A 17,829-nucleotide genomic window follows, 5' to 3' on the forward strand; every position below is an offset into this window, starting at 1 on the left:
GATCAAACAGAGACCAAGATGGTGGCTTCTTTGGCTGTATAGGAGGGTTTAACTCCACTTTAAGGGAATTCCTGTAGGCTCTTTTCAGTTTGTAGAAGATTTCTGGTTTATTTGTCAGATTGAGACAACATGACGGGGAAGATGCTGATATATCCCGTACAAAGATATCATTATAAATATAAAATGCCTACGCAATCTTCCATAGCTGGAGCTCTGTCTCATTCTCAGATCTTCCGTAGATCGATGAAGATGAGCACCGACGGGAACACTTGGGGCAGGAATTCGATCTACAAAAAAAAATAAAATTGGCTATGCTATACGTGGAATAAAAAAGGCAAGAGAACCTGTAACGGTGCTTATGATGATTGCTGGACCAAATTCCCAGGGCATCACATCTTAACTTCCATATTGAGGAACTGGGTCACTAGGGTTATCCCAGTCAAACCCCAACCCTACCCTCACCCCAAACCTCAACCAAACTCTAACCCCAACCCTAATACCAACTCTAACCCCAACCCAACCATAACCACAACTCTAATCCCAACACAACCATAACACCAACCCTAACACCAACTCTAATCCAAACCCTAACCCCTCTAACCCCAACCCTAATACCATCTCTAACCCCAACACAACCATAACCCCAGACCTAACACCACCTTAAACCCTAACCCCAACTCTAACCCCAACACAACCACAACTTCAACCCTAACACTAACCCAACCCCAACCCCAACCCTAACCCCAGCCTTAATCCAATCTCTAGCCCCAACCTTGAAACCAGCTTTAACTCAAACTCTAGCTCCAACCCAACCCTAACTCTAATCCCCCACCCAACTCTAACCCCCAGCCCAACTTTAACCTTAACCCTAATAACAACTTTAAACTTAACCCTAACCCAACTTTAAACTTAACCCTAACCCAACTCTAACCCCAACCCAACTCTAACCCCAACCCTAGTACCAACTCTAACCCCAACCCCATCCCAACTCTAACCCCAAACCCTAATACCTACTCTAACCCCAACCCCATCCCCATCCCTAATACCAACTCTAACCCCAACCCTAATATCAACTCTAACCCCAACACAACCATAACCCCAGACCTAACACCAACTCAAACCCCTAACCCCAACTCTAACCCCAACACAACCATAACCTCAACCCTAACATAAACCCTAACACCAACCCAACCCCAGCCTTAATCCCATCTCTAGCCCCAACCTTAAAACAAGCTTTAACTCAAACTCTAGCTCCAACCCTAACTCTAACCCCCCACCCAACTCTAACCCCCACCCCAACTCTAACTGCAACCCTAATACCAACTTTAACCTTAACCCTAATACCAACTTTAACCCCAACCCTAATAAAAACTTTAACCCTAACCCAACTCTAACCCCAACCCTAGTACCAACTCAAACCCCAACCCCATCCCAACTCTAACCCTAACCCTAACCGTAATACCAACTCTTACCCCAACCCCATCAATAATACCAACTCTAACCCCAACCCAACTCTAACCCCAACCCAACTCTAACCCTTCGACTCTAATACCAACTCTAACCCCAACCCTAATATCAACTCTAACCCCAACCCCATCAATAATACCAACTCTAACCCCAACCCAACTCTAACCCCAACCCAACTCTAACCGCAACCCTAATATCAACTCTAACCCCAACCCCATCAATAATACCAACTCTAACCCCAACCCAACTCTAACCCCAACCCAACTCTAACCCCTCGACTCGAATACCAACTCTAACCCCAACCCTAATATCAACTCTAACCCCAACACAACCATAACCCCAGACCTAACACCAACTTAAACCCCTAACCCCAACTCTAACCCCAACACAACCATAACCTCAACCCTAACATAAACCCTAACACCAACCCAACCCCAGCCTTAATCCCATCTCTAGCCCCAACCTTAAAACAAGCTTTAACTCAAACTCTAGCTCCAACCCTAACTCTAACCCCCCACCCAACTCTAACCCCCACCCCAACTCTAACTGCAACCCTAATACCAACTTTAACCTTAACCCTAATACCAACTTTAACCCCAACCCTAATAAAAACTTTAACCCTAACCCAACTCTAACCCCAACCCTAGTACCAACTCAAACCCCAACCCCATCCCAACTCTAACCCTAACCCTAACCGTAATACCAACTCTTACCCCAACCCCATCAATAATACCAACTCTAACCCCAACCCAACTCTAACCCCAACCCAACTCTAACCCTTCGACTCTAATACCAACTCTAACCCCAACCCTAATATCAACTCTAACCCCAACCCCATCAATAATACCAACTCTAACCCCAACCCAACTCTAACCCCAACCCAACTCTAACCGCAACCCTAATATCAACTCTAACCCCAACCCCATCAATAATACCAACTCTAACCCCAACCCAACTCTAACCCCAACCCAACTCTAACCCCTCGACTCGAATACCAACTCTAACCCCAACCCAACTCTAACCGCAACCCTAGTAACATCTCTAACCCCAACAAGATATATTATGTAAATCGTGGGGTGCCTTAGCACACACTGAGAGTCATGAAGATAATATACCAGGACGTCACCAACCCAAATAAATAGCGGAAAATAATATAAAGAGAAAGAAGGCGGGTGTTCTAAGGGTGGTCTGCTGGTATTTAGGTGATTGTCCAATTACACACACAAAAAAATTCTTATATATAAAAATACATAACTTTTATTGTACAACAGTTTAAAAATCCTAAAAACATGTAATTGGATCCACATATGAAACCATACAGAAAAAAATGACTGTCCAGTGCAATGGTTCAATAATTTTGTGGTAACATGCCACTTTTTCAGATTGCCAGGTGTGACAGTTAATTCAATACAAAATTCATATATCTAAAAAATAAATCATATATCAATATACATCATATGCAGAGGCATTACAATGGACAACTTTTGAAAAAAAAGCACTACTATCCCCTTACAAGGAAAAAAAATATGTATACTTACAAAATAAGAATACATATTATTTATTGAACCATTGCACTGGACAGAATTTTTTTTCTGTATGGTTTCGTAAGTGGATCCAATGATATGTTTTTAGGATTTTTAAACTGTTGTACAATAAAAGTTATGTATTTTTATATATAAGAATTTCTTTTGTGTGTAATTGGACAATCACTTAAATACCAGCAGACCACCCTTAGGACACCCACCTTGTTTCTTATTTTCAGCTCTAACCCCAACTCAACCCTAACCACAACCGTAACACCAACCCTAACCCCAGCTCTAATCCCAACCCTAACACTAACTTTAACCCTAACCACAACCCTAATGCCCACTCTAACCCCAACCCAACCCTAACCCCAACCCTAACAGCAACTCTAACCCAAACCCTAACCCCAACCCTAACACCAACTCTAACCCAAACCCTAACCACAACCCTAATGCCCACTCTAACCCCAACCCAACCCTAACCCCAACCCTAACACCAACTCTAACCCAAACCCTAACCCCAACCCTAACACTAACTCTAACCTAAACCCTAACCACAACCCTATTGCCAACTCTAACCCCAACCAAACCCAACCATAACTCCAACCCTAACACCAACTCTAACCCTAACCCTAACCACAACCGTAGCACCAACCCTAACCCCAGCTCTAATCCCAACCCTAAAACCAACTCTAACCCAAACCCTAACCACAACCCTAATGCCCACTCTAACCCCAACCCAACCCTAACCCCAACCCTAACACCAACTCTAACCCAAACCCTAACCCCAACCCTAACACCAACTCTAACCCAAACCCTAACCACAACCCTATTGCCAACTCTAACCCCAACCAAACCCAACCATAACTCCAACCCTAACACCAACTCTAACCCTAACCCTAACCACAACCGTAGCACCAACCCTAACCCCAGCTCTAATCCCAACCCTAAAACCAGCTCTAACCCAAACCCTAACCACAACCCTAATGCCAACTCTAACCCCAACCCAACCATAACCATAACACCAACTCTAACCCAAACCCTAACCCCAACCCTAACACCAACTCTAACGCAAACCCTAACCACAACCCTAATGCCAACTCTAACCCCAACCCTAAACACAACCCTAATGCCAACTCTAACCCCAACCCAAACCTAACCCCAACCATAGCTCCAACCCTAACACCAACTGTAACCCTAACCACAACCGTAACACCAACCCTAACCCCAGTTCTAATCCCAAACCTAATGCCAACCCTAACCGTAACTCTAACCCCAACACAACCATAACCTCAACCCTAACATATCCATATAGAAATACCTCATTTACTGCAATTTTTTGGAAGGTTTCCAGGTACCCACCCTAACTCCAACACTAACCCCAACCCTATCGCCAACTCCAACACTAACCCCAACCCTATCCCCAACTCCAACTCTAACCCCAACCCTAACCCCCAAATTTAACCCCAACCAAACTCTAACCCCAACCCTAATACCAACGCTAACCCCAAACTCAACCCAGTGGCGTACCTACGGGGGGCCGGGGGGGGTCTGCCCCGAGTGCCACACACTGGGGGGTGTCAGGCTGGCGCCCCCGTCCTCCGGCGCGGCGCAGTGGGTCTCAGGCAGTGCAGCGGCGATGGATGTGAGCGCAGGCCAGGGAGAGGCGAGCTCAGCTGTGACAGGATGCGGGGGGCCGGGTGCAGACTGTACCGCTACCTAGGTGACACGCTGCCGGATTGACACAGGAGCAGGAGAAAATACAGTCTCTCTCTCTCCTGTACAGCATGGGAGGGAGAGAGAGACAGTGATCCAGCGCTGAATAGAAGATGGGAAATGCTAAGTTAACTAGCAGGTGATTGGTTGCTAGGTGGTCCTAGCAACCTATCATTAGCAGTGTTAATATGAAAAATTAACTCCAACAGTTCCCGCCCTCTGTTCAGTGCTGGTGTGTGTCCCCCTCTGCGTGAGTAAAGTAGGAAGGGACAGCTGTGAAACATGCAGGGACCCAGAGCTGGGAGGGGAGGGGTTGGCTGTGGCTGTGTAAAATGCAGGGGGCACAAAGCTGGGGGGTATAATGTAAAGGGGTCCAGAGGTGCAGGGTGCTGTGTAATGTAAAGGGGTCCAGAGGTGCAGGGTGCTGTGTAATGTAAAGGATTCCAGAGGTGCAGGGTGCTGTGTAATGTAAAGGGGTCCAGAGGTGCAGGGGGTTGTGTAATGTAAAGGGGTCCAGAGGTGCAGGGTGCTGTGTAATGTAAAGGGGTCCAGAGGTGCGGGGGGCTGTGTAATGTAAAGGGGTCCAGAGGTGCGGGGGGATGTGTAATGTAAAGGGGTCCAGAGGTGCAGGGGGTTGTGTAATGTAAAGGGGTCCAGAGGTGCAGGGTGCTGTGTAATGTAAAGGGGTCCAGAGGTGCAGGGGGTTGTGTAATGTAAAGGGGTCCAGAGGTGCGGGGGGCTGTGTAATGTAAAGGGGTCCAGAGGTGCAGGGGGTTATGTAATGTAAAGGGGTCCAGAGGTGCAGGGTGCTGTGTAATGTAAAGGGGTCCAGAGGTGCAGGGTGCTGTGTAATGTAAAGGGGTCCAGAGGTGCAGGGGGTTGTGTAATGTAAAGGGGTCCAGAGGTGCAGGGGGTTGTGTAATGTAAAGGGGTCCAGAGGTGCGGGGGGCTGTGTAATGTAAAGGGGTCCAGAGGTGCAGGGTGCTGTGTAATGTAAAGGGGTCCAGAGGTGCAGGGGGATGTGTAATGTAAAGGGGTCCAGAGGTGCAGGGGGTTGTGTAATGTAAAGGGGTCCAGAGGTGCAGGGGGTTGTGTAATGTAAAGGGGTCCAGTTGTGGAGAGGTACAAAGTAGTGATAAAGAAATATTGGGGGATGCAGAGGTATGCAGGGAGCACAGTGGGGTGTTTTTACATTTTAAAGTTGGGGGGTGCCAGATATAGGATCCACCCGGGTGTCAAATGGTCTGGGTACGCCCCTGCCTCAACCCTAACACCAATTCTAACCAAAACCCTAAGACCAATCTAACCCTAAACCCAACCTTAACCCCAACTCTTACCCCATACCTAGACCCAGCCCTAATTTCAGCTCTAACCCAAACCCTAACTCTAACCCAATCCTAACCCCAAATCTAACCCCAACCCTAATACCAACTTTAACCCCAAATATAACTCCAACCCAACCCCAACCTCAAGCCAACCCTAACCCCAAACTTAACCCCAACTCTAACCCCAACCCTACCTTAACCCCAACCTTAACCCCAACATTAACCACAACTCAGACCCCAACCTTAACCCCAACCCTAACCCCAACTCTAGCCCCAACTCTAGCCCCCTCCCTAATCCCAACTCTAACCCCAACCCTAACAAGACCTGACAGTAAATTTTAAATATGAAATGACACTGTATATGAATTCATATGGAAATACCTAATTTACTAATTTTTTTGAAGGTTTCCAGGTACTCACTTGTACTGGAGGAGACAGACTTCCCGATGTCCGCCAAGGACCGGTGGATGGGTTTCTTGGTCTGGTGTCTGTGTTTCCTGAGTAGGACAAAGCTGAGTTTCTCTCTGAGGTCAGGCTTGAGTATTCCATCTTCCACCTGCTTCTCTATGATGTCATCTGTAATAGAAACCCCCCTTAGGTATACGCAATGATTACTCCTTTGTGGGCCTAGTCTACGTAAAGGGGAAGTATCATGGTGGTTAGTAATATTATCTTGAATTTTCTTCTGGAGGTTTATATATTGATGGATTCAGAATAGGGTTTTCAGTTGGACTCATTTACACTTAGGAGGTTAGGAGGGGCAGTGCACTATATAAAGAGTGAGTATGAGAATGAGCCCCTTTGTTTCATTGGCTCAATTTTAAACTCTCTGGACATGTAGCGTTCCCAAGGGCACCTCCCCCGCCTTCCAGGATTGCAGAACCCGGGTGTGAATGCGCACCTAAAATATCTTCTAAAGTTGATTTGATTGGCTGAGCACGGCTAATTATTTCAACACCCCAATGTCAGTGCAGGTTTCTGGGAAAAAATGAATCTGACCATATTTATCATTACAAGGCTGAAGTGACCTTTGTGGGGTGATTCCTGGTCTACATATGAGCACCCCGTCTAGAGGACAACATACCGACAATCTGTGGGAGGGAATAGCCATCCAAGTCCAGAAGCACGGTTCCAGTCTGAAGACACGTCCGCAGCTCGAAGAGGCTGTGAAGGGACAGTGTGGACACGTGTGGTTTACTCCACCGTTCTCCTCCTTCTTCAACCTTCTCCTCAAACTTGATCCACCTGTGTGAAGGATCAACATTTAGGACATCAGGTCTTATGTGGGGACTTTCTGACATTATGGAAACTGTTATTTCTATCCTGTACACAGATAACACAGGGAACGCTCTTCAGAACCAATGCTGACTTTGTATTGATGGATCTCAGTCTGGGAGATTTTGTTCTCATATTTTGTCAGAACAGGATGTCAGCAGAAATCTCCCCAAAGAAATACAGACAGCAAAAAAAAATTCTAAATAACTCAGCAGGGATTTAAACCCTAAAATATTCAAAATGATGTTCATAAAAAACCCTACTTGAAATTCAAATCACAAAGAATCCAACAATATTCACATAAAAAGTAATAAAATAAATAAATAATGGTAAAATCAATAATGAGTCAGTATATTATTTCCTTTATCTTCAAAATAGTGCAGAATGTGAACACCTCCTCCTACACGGCCACCATGTGAAATATAAGTAGATCTGCTCACCTCAGAACTGACCTCCGGATCATATGAGGTCTATACAAGCACTATCGTATATTAGGAAAAAGGGGGGTTTCTCCACGCCTCCACCTTTAATGGTTACTCCAAAAACACTCCACCTCTCCTCCAATAGCATCCACAGATGACTTGATAGAAATATTGCCTCTCAAAACAATAAAGTCAGTCCTCCTGAAGAAGTCCCCTCCCAGGGACGCAACGTGTAAAGGCAAAACTTTGTGGATTGACGTCATCACGCCTAACCGCTTGGCAATGGCGAGCAGTGTTCACCAGATTTTGCATTATACTGATCCCACTCTCCAGGAGACTGCGGCGCTCTCTGTCTATTACAGTGGGGGGGGAGATAACGATCGTCTCCTCTGCAGATGGTGTAAGTTTTGCCCCCTTACATAGAAATGAAGGGTCTATAATTTTTATCATAGGTGTATTTTATATGATGGAGACAGAATATCAACCAAAAATCCAGAAAAATCACACGATACAAATGTTATAAATGGAGTAAAAGAAGTATTTGATCCCCAACAGGGCTTTTTTTCAGTGGGAACGCGGGGAACGCGGGGAACGCGGGGAACGTGGGGAACGCGGTTCCGGCACCTCCTGGACTGACTGTATGTAATGGGGAGGGGTGTTGGGGTGTGCTGCAGGGTATTGATGCTCACTGCTGGGGGATCTATTCTAGCTGGAGGGGATCTATTTTTGCAGGGGGGTCTATTGTTGCTGAGAAGGTCTTATGTTGCTGGTGGGGGACCTATTGTTGCTAGGGGTGGGTCTTATGTTGCTGGGGGGTCAGTTGTTGCTGAAGGAGATCTACTGTTGGGGGAGGGGTCTATTGATGATGGCTGCTAGAGAGCCTATTAATGCTGGCTGTGCGGAGATCTGTTGATGCTGCCGGGAGTCTATTGTTGCTGGGGGGGGGGATTTTGTTGTGGGTGGTACATTGTTGTTAGGGGGATCTATTGTTGCTGTGGGGGGGGGATTTTGTTGTGGGTGGTACATTGTTGTTAGGGGGATCTATTGTTGCTGTGGGGGGGTTTGTTGTGGGTGGTACATTGTTGTTAGGGGGATCTATTGTTGCTGGGGGGGGGGTTTGTTGTGGGCGGTACATTGTTGTTAGGGGGATCTATTGTTGCTGGGGGGGGATTTTGTTGTGGGTGGTACATTGTTGTTAGGGGGATCTATTGTTGCTGGGGGGGATTTTGTTGTGGGTGGTACATTGTTGTTAGGGGGATCTATTGTTGCTGTGGGGGGGGGGGTTTGTTGTGGGTGGTACATTGTTGTTAGGGGGATCTATTGTTGCTGGGGGGGGGGGATTTTGTTGTGGGTGGTACATTGTTGTTAGGGGGATCTATTGTTGCTGGGGGGGATTTTGTTGTGGGTGGTACATTGTTGTTAGGGGGATCTATTGTTGCTGTGGGGGGGGGGGGGGTTTGTTGTGGGTGGTACATTGTTGTTAGGGGGATCTATTGTTGCTGGGGGGGGGGGATTTTGTTGTGGGTGGTACATTGTTGTTAGGGGGATCTATTTTACTGCTTTTCTTGATATCATTACCAAATCCCATACAAATTACTTATCACCATAAAATGATACTTGGTTCTGTATTGTCTAAAAGGGACGGTGCTCGGAGGTGGGAAGGGGGTGGGGAATTCCTGCACCTATTGTCTGAGAAAAAGAGATGTGACTGTAGGGATGATGTGACTGTAGGGATGATGTGACTGTAGGGATGATGTGACTGTAGGGATGATGTGACTGTAGGGATGATGTGACTGTAGGGATGATGTGTGACTGTAGGGATGATGTGTGACTGCAGGGATGATGTGTGACTGTAGGGATGATGTGTGACTGTAGGGATGATGTGTGACTGTAGGGATGATGTGACTGTAGGGATGATGTGTGACTGTAGGGATGATGTGACTGTAGGGATGATGTGTGACTGTAGGGATGATGTGACTGTAGGGATGATGTGACTGTAGAGATGATGTGACTGTAGGGATGATGTGTGACTGTAGGGATGATGTGTGACTGTAAGGATGATGTGACTGTAGGGATGATGTGACTGTAGGGATGATGTGTGACTGTAGGGATGATGTGACTGTAGGGATGATGTGTGACTGTAGGGATGATGTGTGACTGTAGGGATGATGATGTGACTGTAGGGATGATGTTTGACTGTAGGGATGGTGATGTGACTGTAGGGATGATGTGACTGTAGGGATGATGTGACTGTAGGGATCATGTGACTGTAGGGATGATGTGTGACTGTAGGGATGGTGATGTGACTGTAGGGATGATGGTGTGACTGTAGGGATGATGTGTGACTGTAGGGATGATGTGTGACTGTAGGGATGATGTGACTGTAGGGATGATGTGACTGTAGGGATGATGTGACTGTAGGGATGATGTGACTGTAGAGATGATGTGACTGTAGGGATGATGTGACTGTAGAGATGATGTGACTGTAGGGATGATGATGTGACTGTAGGGATGATGTGTGACTGTAGGGATGATGTGTGACTGTAGGGATGATGTGTGACTGTAGGGATGATGTGTGACTGTAGGGATGATAATGTGACTGTAGGGATGATGTGTGACTGTAGGGATGATGTGTGACTGTAGGGATGATGGTGTGACTGTAGGGATGATGTGTGACTGTAGGGATGATGATGTGACTGTAGGGATGATGTGTGACTGTAGGGATGATGTGTGACTGTAGGGATGGTGTGTGACTGTAGGGATGATGTGTGACTGTAGGGATGATGATGTGACTGTAGGGATGATGATGTGACTGTAGGGATGGTGATGTGACTGTAGGGATGATGTGACTGTAGGGATGATGTGACTGTAGGGATGATGTGACTGTGGGGATGATGTGACTGTAGGGATGATGTGACTGTGGGGATGATGTGACTGTAGGGATGATGTGACTGTAGGGATGATGTGTGACTGTAGGGATGATGTGTGACTGTAGGGATGATGTGTGACTGTAAGGATGATGTGTGACTGTAGGGATGATGTGACTGTAGGGATAATGTGACTGTAGGGATGATGTGTGACTGTAGGGATGATGTGACTGTAGGGATGATGTGACTGTAGGGATGATGTGACTGTAGGGATGATGTGTGACTGTAGGGATGATGTGACTGTAGGGATGATGTGTGACTGTAGTGATGATGATGTGACTGTAGGGATGATGTGTGACTGTAGGGATGATGATGTGACTGTAGGGATGATGTGTGACTGTAGGGATGATGTGTGACTGTAGGGATGGTGATGTGACTGTAGGGATGATGTGTGACTGTAGGGATGATGTGACTGTAGGGATGATGTGTGACTGTAGGGATGATGTGTGACTGTAGGGATGATGATGTGACTGTAGGGATGATGTGTGACTGTAGGGATGATGATGTGACTGTAGGGATGATGTGTGACTGTAGGGATGATGTGTGACTGTAGGGATGGTGATGTGACTGTAGGGATGATGTGACTGTAGGGATGATGTGTGACTGTAGGGATGATGTGACTGTAGGGATGATGTGTGACTGTAGTGATGATGATGTGACTGTAGGGATGATGATGTGACTGTAGGGATGGTGATGTGACTGTAGGGATGATGTGTGACTGTAGGGATGATGTGACTGTAGGGATGATGTGACTGTAGGGATGATGTGTGACTGTAGGGATGATGTGACTGTAGGGATGATGTGACTGTAGGGATGATGTGACTGTAGGGATGATGTGTGACTGTAGGGATGATGTGACTAAAGGGATGGGGTGTGACTGTAGGGATGATGTGTGACTGTAGGGATGATGTGTGACTGTAGGGATGATGTGTGACTGTAAGGATGATGTGACTGTAGGGATGATGTGACTGTAGGGATGATGTGTGACTGTAGGGATGATGTGACTGTAGGGATGATGTGTGACTGTAGGGATGATGTGTGACTGTAGGGATGATGTGACTGTAGGGATGATGTGTGACTGTAGGGATGATGATGTGACTGTAGGGATGATGTGTGACTGTAGGGATGGTGATGTGACTGTAGGGATGATGTGACTGTAGGGATGATGTGACTGTAGGGATGATGTGTGACTGTAGGGATGATGTGTGACTGTAGTGATGATGTGTGACTGTAGGGATGATGTGTGACTGTAGGGATGATGATGTGACTGTAGGGATGATGTGTGACTGTAGGGATGATGTGTGACTGTAGGGATGATGTGGACTGTAGGGATGATGTGTGACTGTAGGGATGATGTGTGACTGTAGGGATGATGTGACTGTAGGGATGATGTGTGACTGTAGGGATGATGTGACTGTAGGGATGGGGTGTGACTGTAGGGATGATGTGACTGTAGGGATGATGTGTGACTGTAGGGATGATGTGTGACTGTAGGGATGATGTGACTGTAGGGATGATGTGTGACTGTAGGGATGATGTGACTGTAGGGATGATGTGTGACTGTAGGGATGATGTGACTGTAGGGATGATGTGACTGTAGGGATGATGTGACTGTAGTGATGATGATGTGACTGTAGGGATGATGTGTGACTGTAGGGATGGTGATGTGACTGTAGGGATAATGTGACTGTAGGGATGATGTGTGACTGTAGGGATGATGTGTGACTGTAGGGATGATGTGACTGTAGGGATGATGTGACTGTAGGGATGATGTGTGACTGTAGGGATGATGTGTGACTGTAGGGATGATGTGACTGTAGGGATGATGTGTGACTGTAGGGATGATGTGTGACTGTAGGGATGATGTGACTGTAGGGATGATGTGTGACTGTAGGGATGATGTGTGACTGTAGGGATGATGTGTGACTGTAGGGATGATGATGTGACTGTAGGGATGATGTGTGACTGTAGGGATGATGTGACTGTAGGGATGATGTGTGACTGTAGGGATGATGTGTGACTGTAGGGATGATGTGACTGTAGGGATGATGTGACTGTAGGGATGATGTGTGACTGTAGGGATGATGTGTGACTGTAGGGATGATGATGTGACTGTAGGGATGATGTGTGACTGTAGGGATGGTGATGTGACTGTAGGGATGATGTGACTGTAGGGATGATGTGACTGTAGGGATGATGTGGACTGTAGTGATGATGTGTGACTGTAGGGATGATGTGACTGTAGGGATGATGTGACTGTAGGGATGATGTGTGACTGTAGGGATGATGTGTGACTGTAGGGATGATGATGTGACTGTAGGGATGATGTGTGACTGTAGGGATGATGTGTGACTGTAGGGATGGTGATGTGACTGTAGGGATGATGTGACTGTAGGGATGATGTGACTGTAGGGATGATGTGTGACTGTAGTGATGATGTGCGACTGTAGGGATGATGTGTGACTGTAGGGATGATGATGTGACTGTAGGGATGATGTGTGACTGTAGGATGATGTGTGACTGTAGGGATGGTGTGTGACTGTAGGGATGATGTGTGACTGTAGGGATGATGATGTGACTGTAGGGATGATGTGTGACTGTAGGGATGGTGATGTGACTGTAGGGATGATGTGACTGTAGGGATGATGTGACTGTAGGGATGATGTGTGACTGTAGGGATGATGATGTGACTGTAGGGATGATGTGACTGTAGGGATGATGATGTGACTGTAGGGATGATGTGACTGTAGGGATGATGTGTGACTGTAGGGATGATGATGTGACTGTAGGGATGATGTGTGACTGTAGGGATGGTGATGTGACTGTAGGGATGATGTGACTGTAGGGATGATGTGGACTGTAGGGATGATGTGTGACTGTAGGGATGATGATGTGACTGTAGGGATGATGTGACTGTAGGGATGATGATGTGACTGTAGGGATGATGTGACTGTAGGGATGATGTGTGACTGTAGGGATGATGTGTGACTGTAGGGATGATGTGACTGTAGGGATGATGTGTGACTGTAGGGATGATGTGACTGTAGGGATGATGTGTGACTGTAGGGATGATGTGACTGTAGGGATGATGTGTGACTGTAGGGATGATGTGACTGTGTGGATGATGTGACTGTAGGGATGATGTGTGACTGTAGGGATGATGTGACTGTAGTGATGATGTGTGACTGTAGGGATGATGTGTGACTGTAGGGATGATGATGTGACTGTAGGGATGATGTGTGACTGTAGGGATGGTGATGTGACTGTAGGGATGATGTGTGACTGTAGGGATGATGTGACTGTAGGGATGATGTGTGACTGTAGGGATGATGATGTGACTGTAGGGATGATGTGTGACTGTAGGGATGATGTGTGACTGTAGGGATGGTGATGTGACTGTAGGGATGATGTGACTGTAGGGATGATGTGACTGTAGGGATGATGTGTGACTGTAGGGATGATGTGTGACTGTAGGGATGGTGATGTGACTGTAGGGATGATGTGACTGTAGGGATGATGTGACTGTAGGGATGATGTGTGACTGTAGGGATGATGTGTGACTGTAGGGATGATGTGACTGTAGGGATGATGTGTGACTGTAGGGATGATGTGACTGTAGGGATGATGTGTGACTGTAGGGATGATGTGACTGTAGGGATGATGTGTGACTGTAGGGATGATGTGACTGTAGGGATGATGTGACTGTAGGGATGATGTGTGACTGTAGGGATGATGTGACTGTAGTGATGATGTGTGACTGTAGGGATGATGTGTGACTGTAGGGATGATGATGTGACTGTAGGGATGATGTGTGACTGTAGGGATGGTGATGTGACTGTAGGGATGATGTGACTGTAGGGATGATGTGACTGTAGGGATGATGTGTGACTGTAGGGATGATGTGTGACTGTAGGGATGATGTGACTGTAGGGATGATGTGTGACTGTAGGGATGATGTGTGACTGTAGGGATGATGTGTGACTGTAGGGATGATGTGACTGTAGGGATGATGTGTGACTGTAGGGATGATGTGTGACTGTAGGGATGATGTGTGACTGTAGTGATGATTTGTGACTGTAGGGATGATGTGACTGTAGGGATGATGTGACTGTAGGGATGATGTGTGACTGTAGGGATGATGTGCGACTGTAGGGATGATGTGACTGTAGGGATGATGTGTGACTGTAGGGATGATGTGTGACTGTAGGGATGATGTGACTGTAGGGATGATGTGACTGTAGGGATGATGTGTGACTGTAGGGATGATGTGTGACTGTAGGGATGATGTGACTGTAGGGATGAGTGTGACTGTAGGGATGATGTGTGACTGTAGGGATGATGTGACTGTAGGGATGATGTGACTGTAGGGATGATGTGTGACTGTAGGGATGATGTGACTGTAGGGATGATGTGACTGTAGGGATGGTGTGACTGTAGGGATGATGTGTGACTGTAGGGATGATGTGTGACTGTAGGGATGATGTGTGACTGTAGGGATGATGTGACTGTAGGGATGATGTGTGACTGTAGGGATGATGTGTGACTGTAGGGATGATGTGTGACTGTAGGGATGATGTGACTGTAGGGATGATGTGTGACTGTAGGGATGATGTGTGACTGTAGGGATGATGTGACTGTAGGGATGATGATGTGACTGTAGTGATGATGTGACTGTAGGGATGATGTGTGACTGTAGGGATGATGTGACTGTAGGGATGATGTGACTGTAGGGATGGTGTGTGACTGTAGGGATGTGTGTGACTGTAGGGATGATGTGACTGTAGGGATGGTGTGTGACTGTAGGGATGATGTGACTGTAGGGATGGTGTGTGACTGTAGGGATGATGTGTGACTGTAGGGATGGTGTGTGACTGTAGGGATGATGTGACTGTAGGGATGATGTGACTGTAGGGATGATGTGTGACTGTAGGGATGGTGTGTGACTGTAGGGATGATGTGACTGTAGGGATGATGGTGACTGTAGGGATGATGTGACTGTAGGGATGATGTGTGACTGTAGGGATGATGTGTGACTGTAGGGATGATGTGACTGTAGGGATGGTGTGTGACTGTAGGGATGATGTGACTGTAGGGATGATGTGTGACTGTAGGGATGGTGTGTGACTGTAGGGATGATGTGTGACTGTAGGGATGATGTGTGACTGTAGGGATGATGTGACTGTAGGGATGGTGTGTGACTGTAGGGATGATGTGTGACTGTAGGGATGATGTGACTGTAGGGATGATGTGTGACTGTAGGGATGATGTGTGACTGTAGGGATGATGTGACTGTAGGGATGATGTGACTGTAGGGATGATGTGACTGTAGGGATGATGTGTGACTGTAGGGATGATGTGACTGTAGGGATGATGTGTGACTGTAGGGATGATGTGTGACTGTAGGGATGATGTGTGACTGTAGGGATGATGTGACTGTAGGGATGGTGTGTGACTGTAGGGATGATGTGACTGTAGGGATGGTGTGTGACTGTAGGGATGATGTGACTGTAGGGATGGTGTGTGACTGTAGGGATGATGTGTGACTGTAGGGATGATGTGTGACTGTAGGGATGGTGTGTGACTGTAGGGATGATGTGACTGTAGGGATGATGTGTGACTGTAGGGATGATGTGTGACTGTAGGGATGATGTGACTGTAGGGATGGTGTGTGACTGTAGGGATGATGTGTGACTGTAGGGATGATGTGTGACTGTAGGGATGAGTGTGACTGTAGGGATGATGTGTGACTGTAGGGATGGTGTGTGACTGTAGGGATGATGTGTGACTGTAGGGATGTGTGTGACTGTAGGGATGATGTGTGACTGTAGGGATGGTGTGTGACTGTAGGGATGGTGTGTGACTGTAGGGATGATGTGACTGTAGGGATGATGTGACTGTAGGGATGGTGTGTGACTGTAGGGATGATGTGACTGTAGGGATGATGTGTGACTGTAGGGATGATGTGACTGTAGGGATGATGTGTGACTGTAGGGATGAGTGTGACTGTAGGGATGATGTGTGACTGTAGGGATGATGTGACTGTAGGGATGATGTGACTGTAGGGATGGTGTGTGACTGTAGGGATGATGTGACTGTAGGGATGGTGTGTGACTGTAGGGATGATGTGACTGTAGGGATGATGTGACTGTAGGGATGTGTGTGACTGTAGGGATGATGTGACTGTAGGGATGGTGTGTGACTGTAGGGATGATGTGTGACTGTAGGGATGGTGTGTGACTGTAGGGATGGTGTGTGACTGTAGGGATGATGTGTGACTGTAGGGATGATGTGTGACTGTAGGGATGATGTGTGACTGTAGGGATGATGTGTGACTGTAGGGATGATGTGTGACTGTAGGGATGATGTGGACTGTAGGGATGGTGTGTGACTGTAGGGATGATGTGTGACTGTAGGGATGAGTGTGACTGTAGGGATGATGTGACTGTAGGGATGATGTGTGACTGTAGGGATGGTGTGTGACTGTAGGGATGATGTGACTGTAGGGATGATGTGACTGTAGGGATGGTGATGTGACTGTAGGGATGGTGTGACTGTAGGGATGGTGTGACTGTAGGGATGATGTGACTGTAGGGATGATGTGACTGTAGGGATGATGTGTGACTGTAGGGATGATGTGACTGTAGGGATGATGTGGACTGTAGGGATGTTGTGTGACTGTAGGGATGGATGTGTGACTGTAGGGATGATGTGTGACTGTAGGGATGATGTGACTGTAGGGATGATGTGACTGTAGGGATGGTGTGTGACTGTAGGGATGATGTGGACTGTAGGGATGGTGTGTGACTGTAGGGATGATGTGTGACTGTAGGGATGATGTGTGACTGTAGGGATGATGTGACTGTAGGGATGATGTGACTGTAGGGATGATGTGACTGTAGGGATGATGTGTGGCTGTAGGGATGATGTGTGACTGTAGGGATGATGTGTGACTGTAGGGATGATGTGACTGTAGGGATGATGTGACTGTAGGGATGGTGTGTGACTGTAGGGATGATGTGACTGTAGGGATGGATGTGTGACTGTAGGGATGATGTGACTGTAGGGATGGTGTGTGACTGTAGGGATGATGTGACTGTAGGGATGGTGTGTGACTGTAGGGATGATGTGACTGTAGGGATGATGTGACTGTAGGGATGATGTGACTGTAGGGATG

The 17,829-nt window shown here is 47.0% G+C and overlaps 1 protein-coding gene across 7 annotated transcripts in view; it reads right to left on the reverse strand.

Annotated features, from left to right (window-relative positions):
* Positions 1-17,829, reverse strand: part of SLC4A5 (solute carrier family 4 member 5) — a 241,374-nt gene that overhangs the window by 95,486 nt on the left and 128,059 nt on the right. For all 7 annotated transcript variants that reach the window (XM_073618224.1, XM_073618223.1, XM_073618221.1 and 4 more), the window contains 3 exons: positions 7,116-7,276; positions 6,452-6,607; positions 192-287 (listed from right to left, as the gene is read on the reverse strand). In XM_073618224.1, the coding sequence (XP_073474325.1) occupies positions 192-287; positions 6,452-6,607; positions 7,116-7,276 (413 nt within the window). The remainder of the gene's footprint in view (positions 1-191; positions 288-6,451; positions 6,608-7,115; positions 7,277-17,829) is intronic.

Source organism: Aquarana catesbeiana, linkage group LG03 (genome assembly GCF_042186555.1).
Source record: "Aquarana catesbeiana isolate 2022-GZ linkage group LG03, ASM4218655v1, whole genome shotgun sequence".
NCBI lineage: Eukaryota > Metazoa > Chordata > Amphibia > Anura > Ranidae > Aquarana > Aquarana catesbeiana.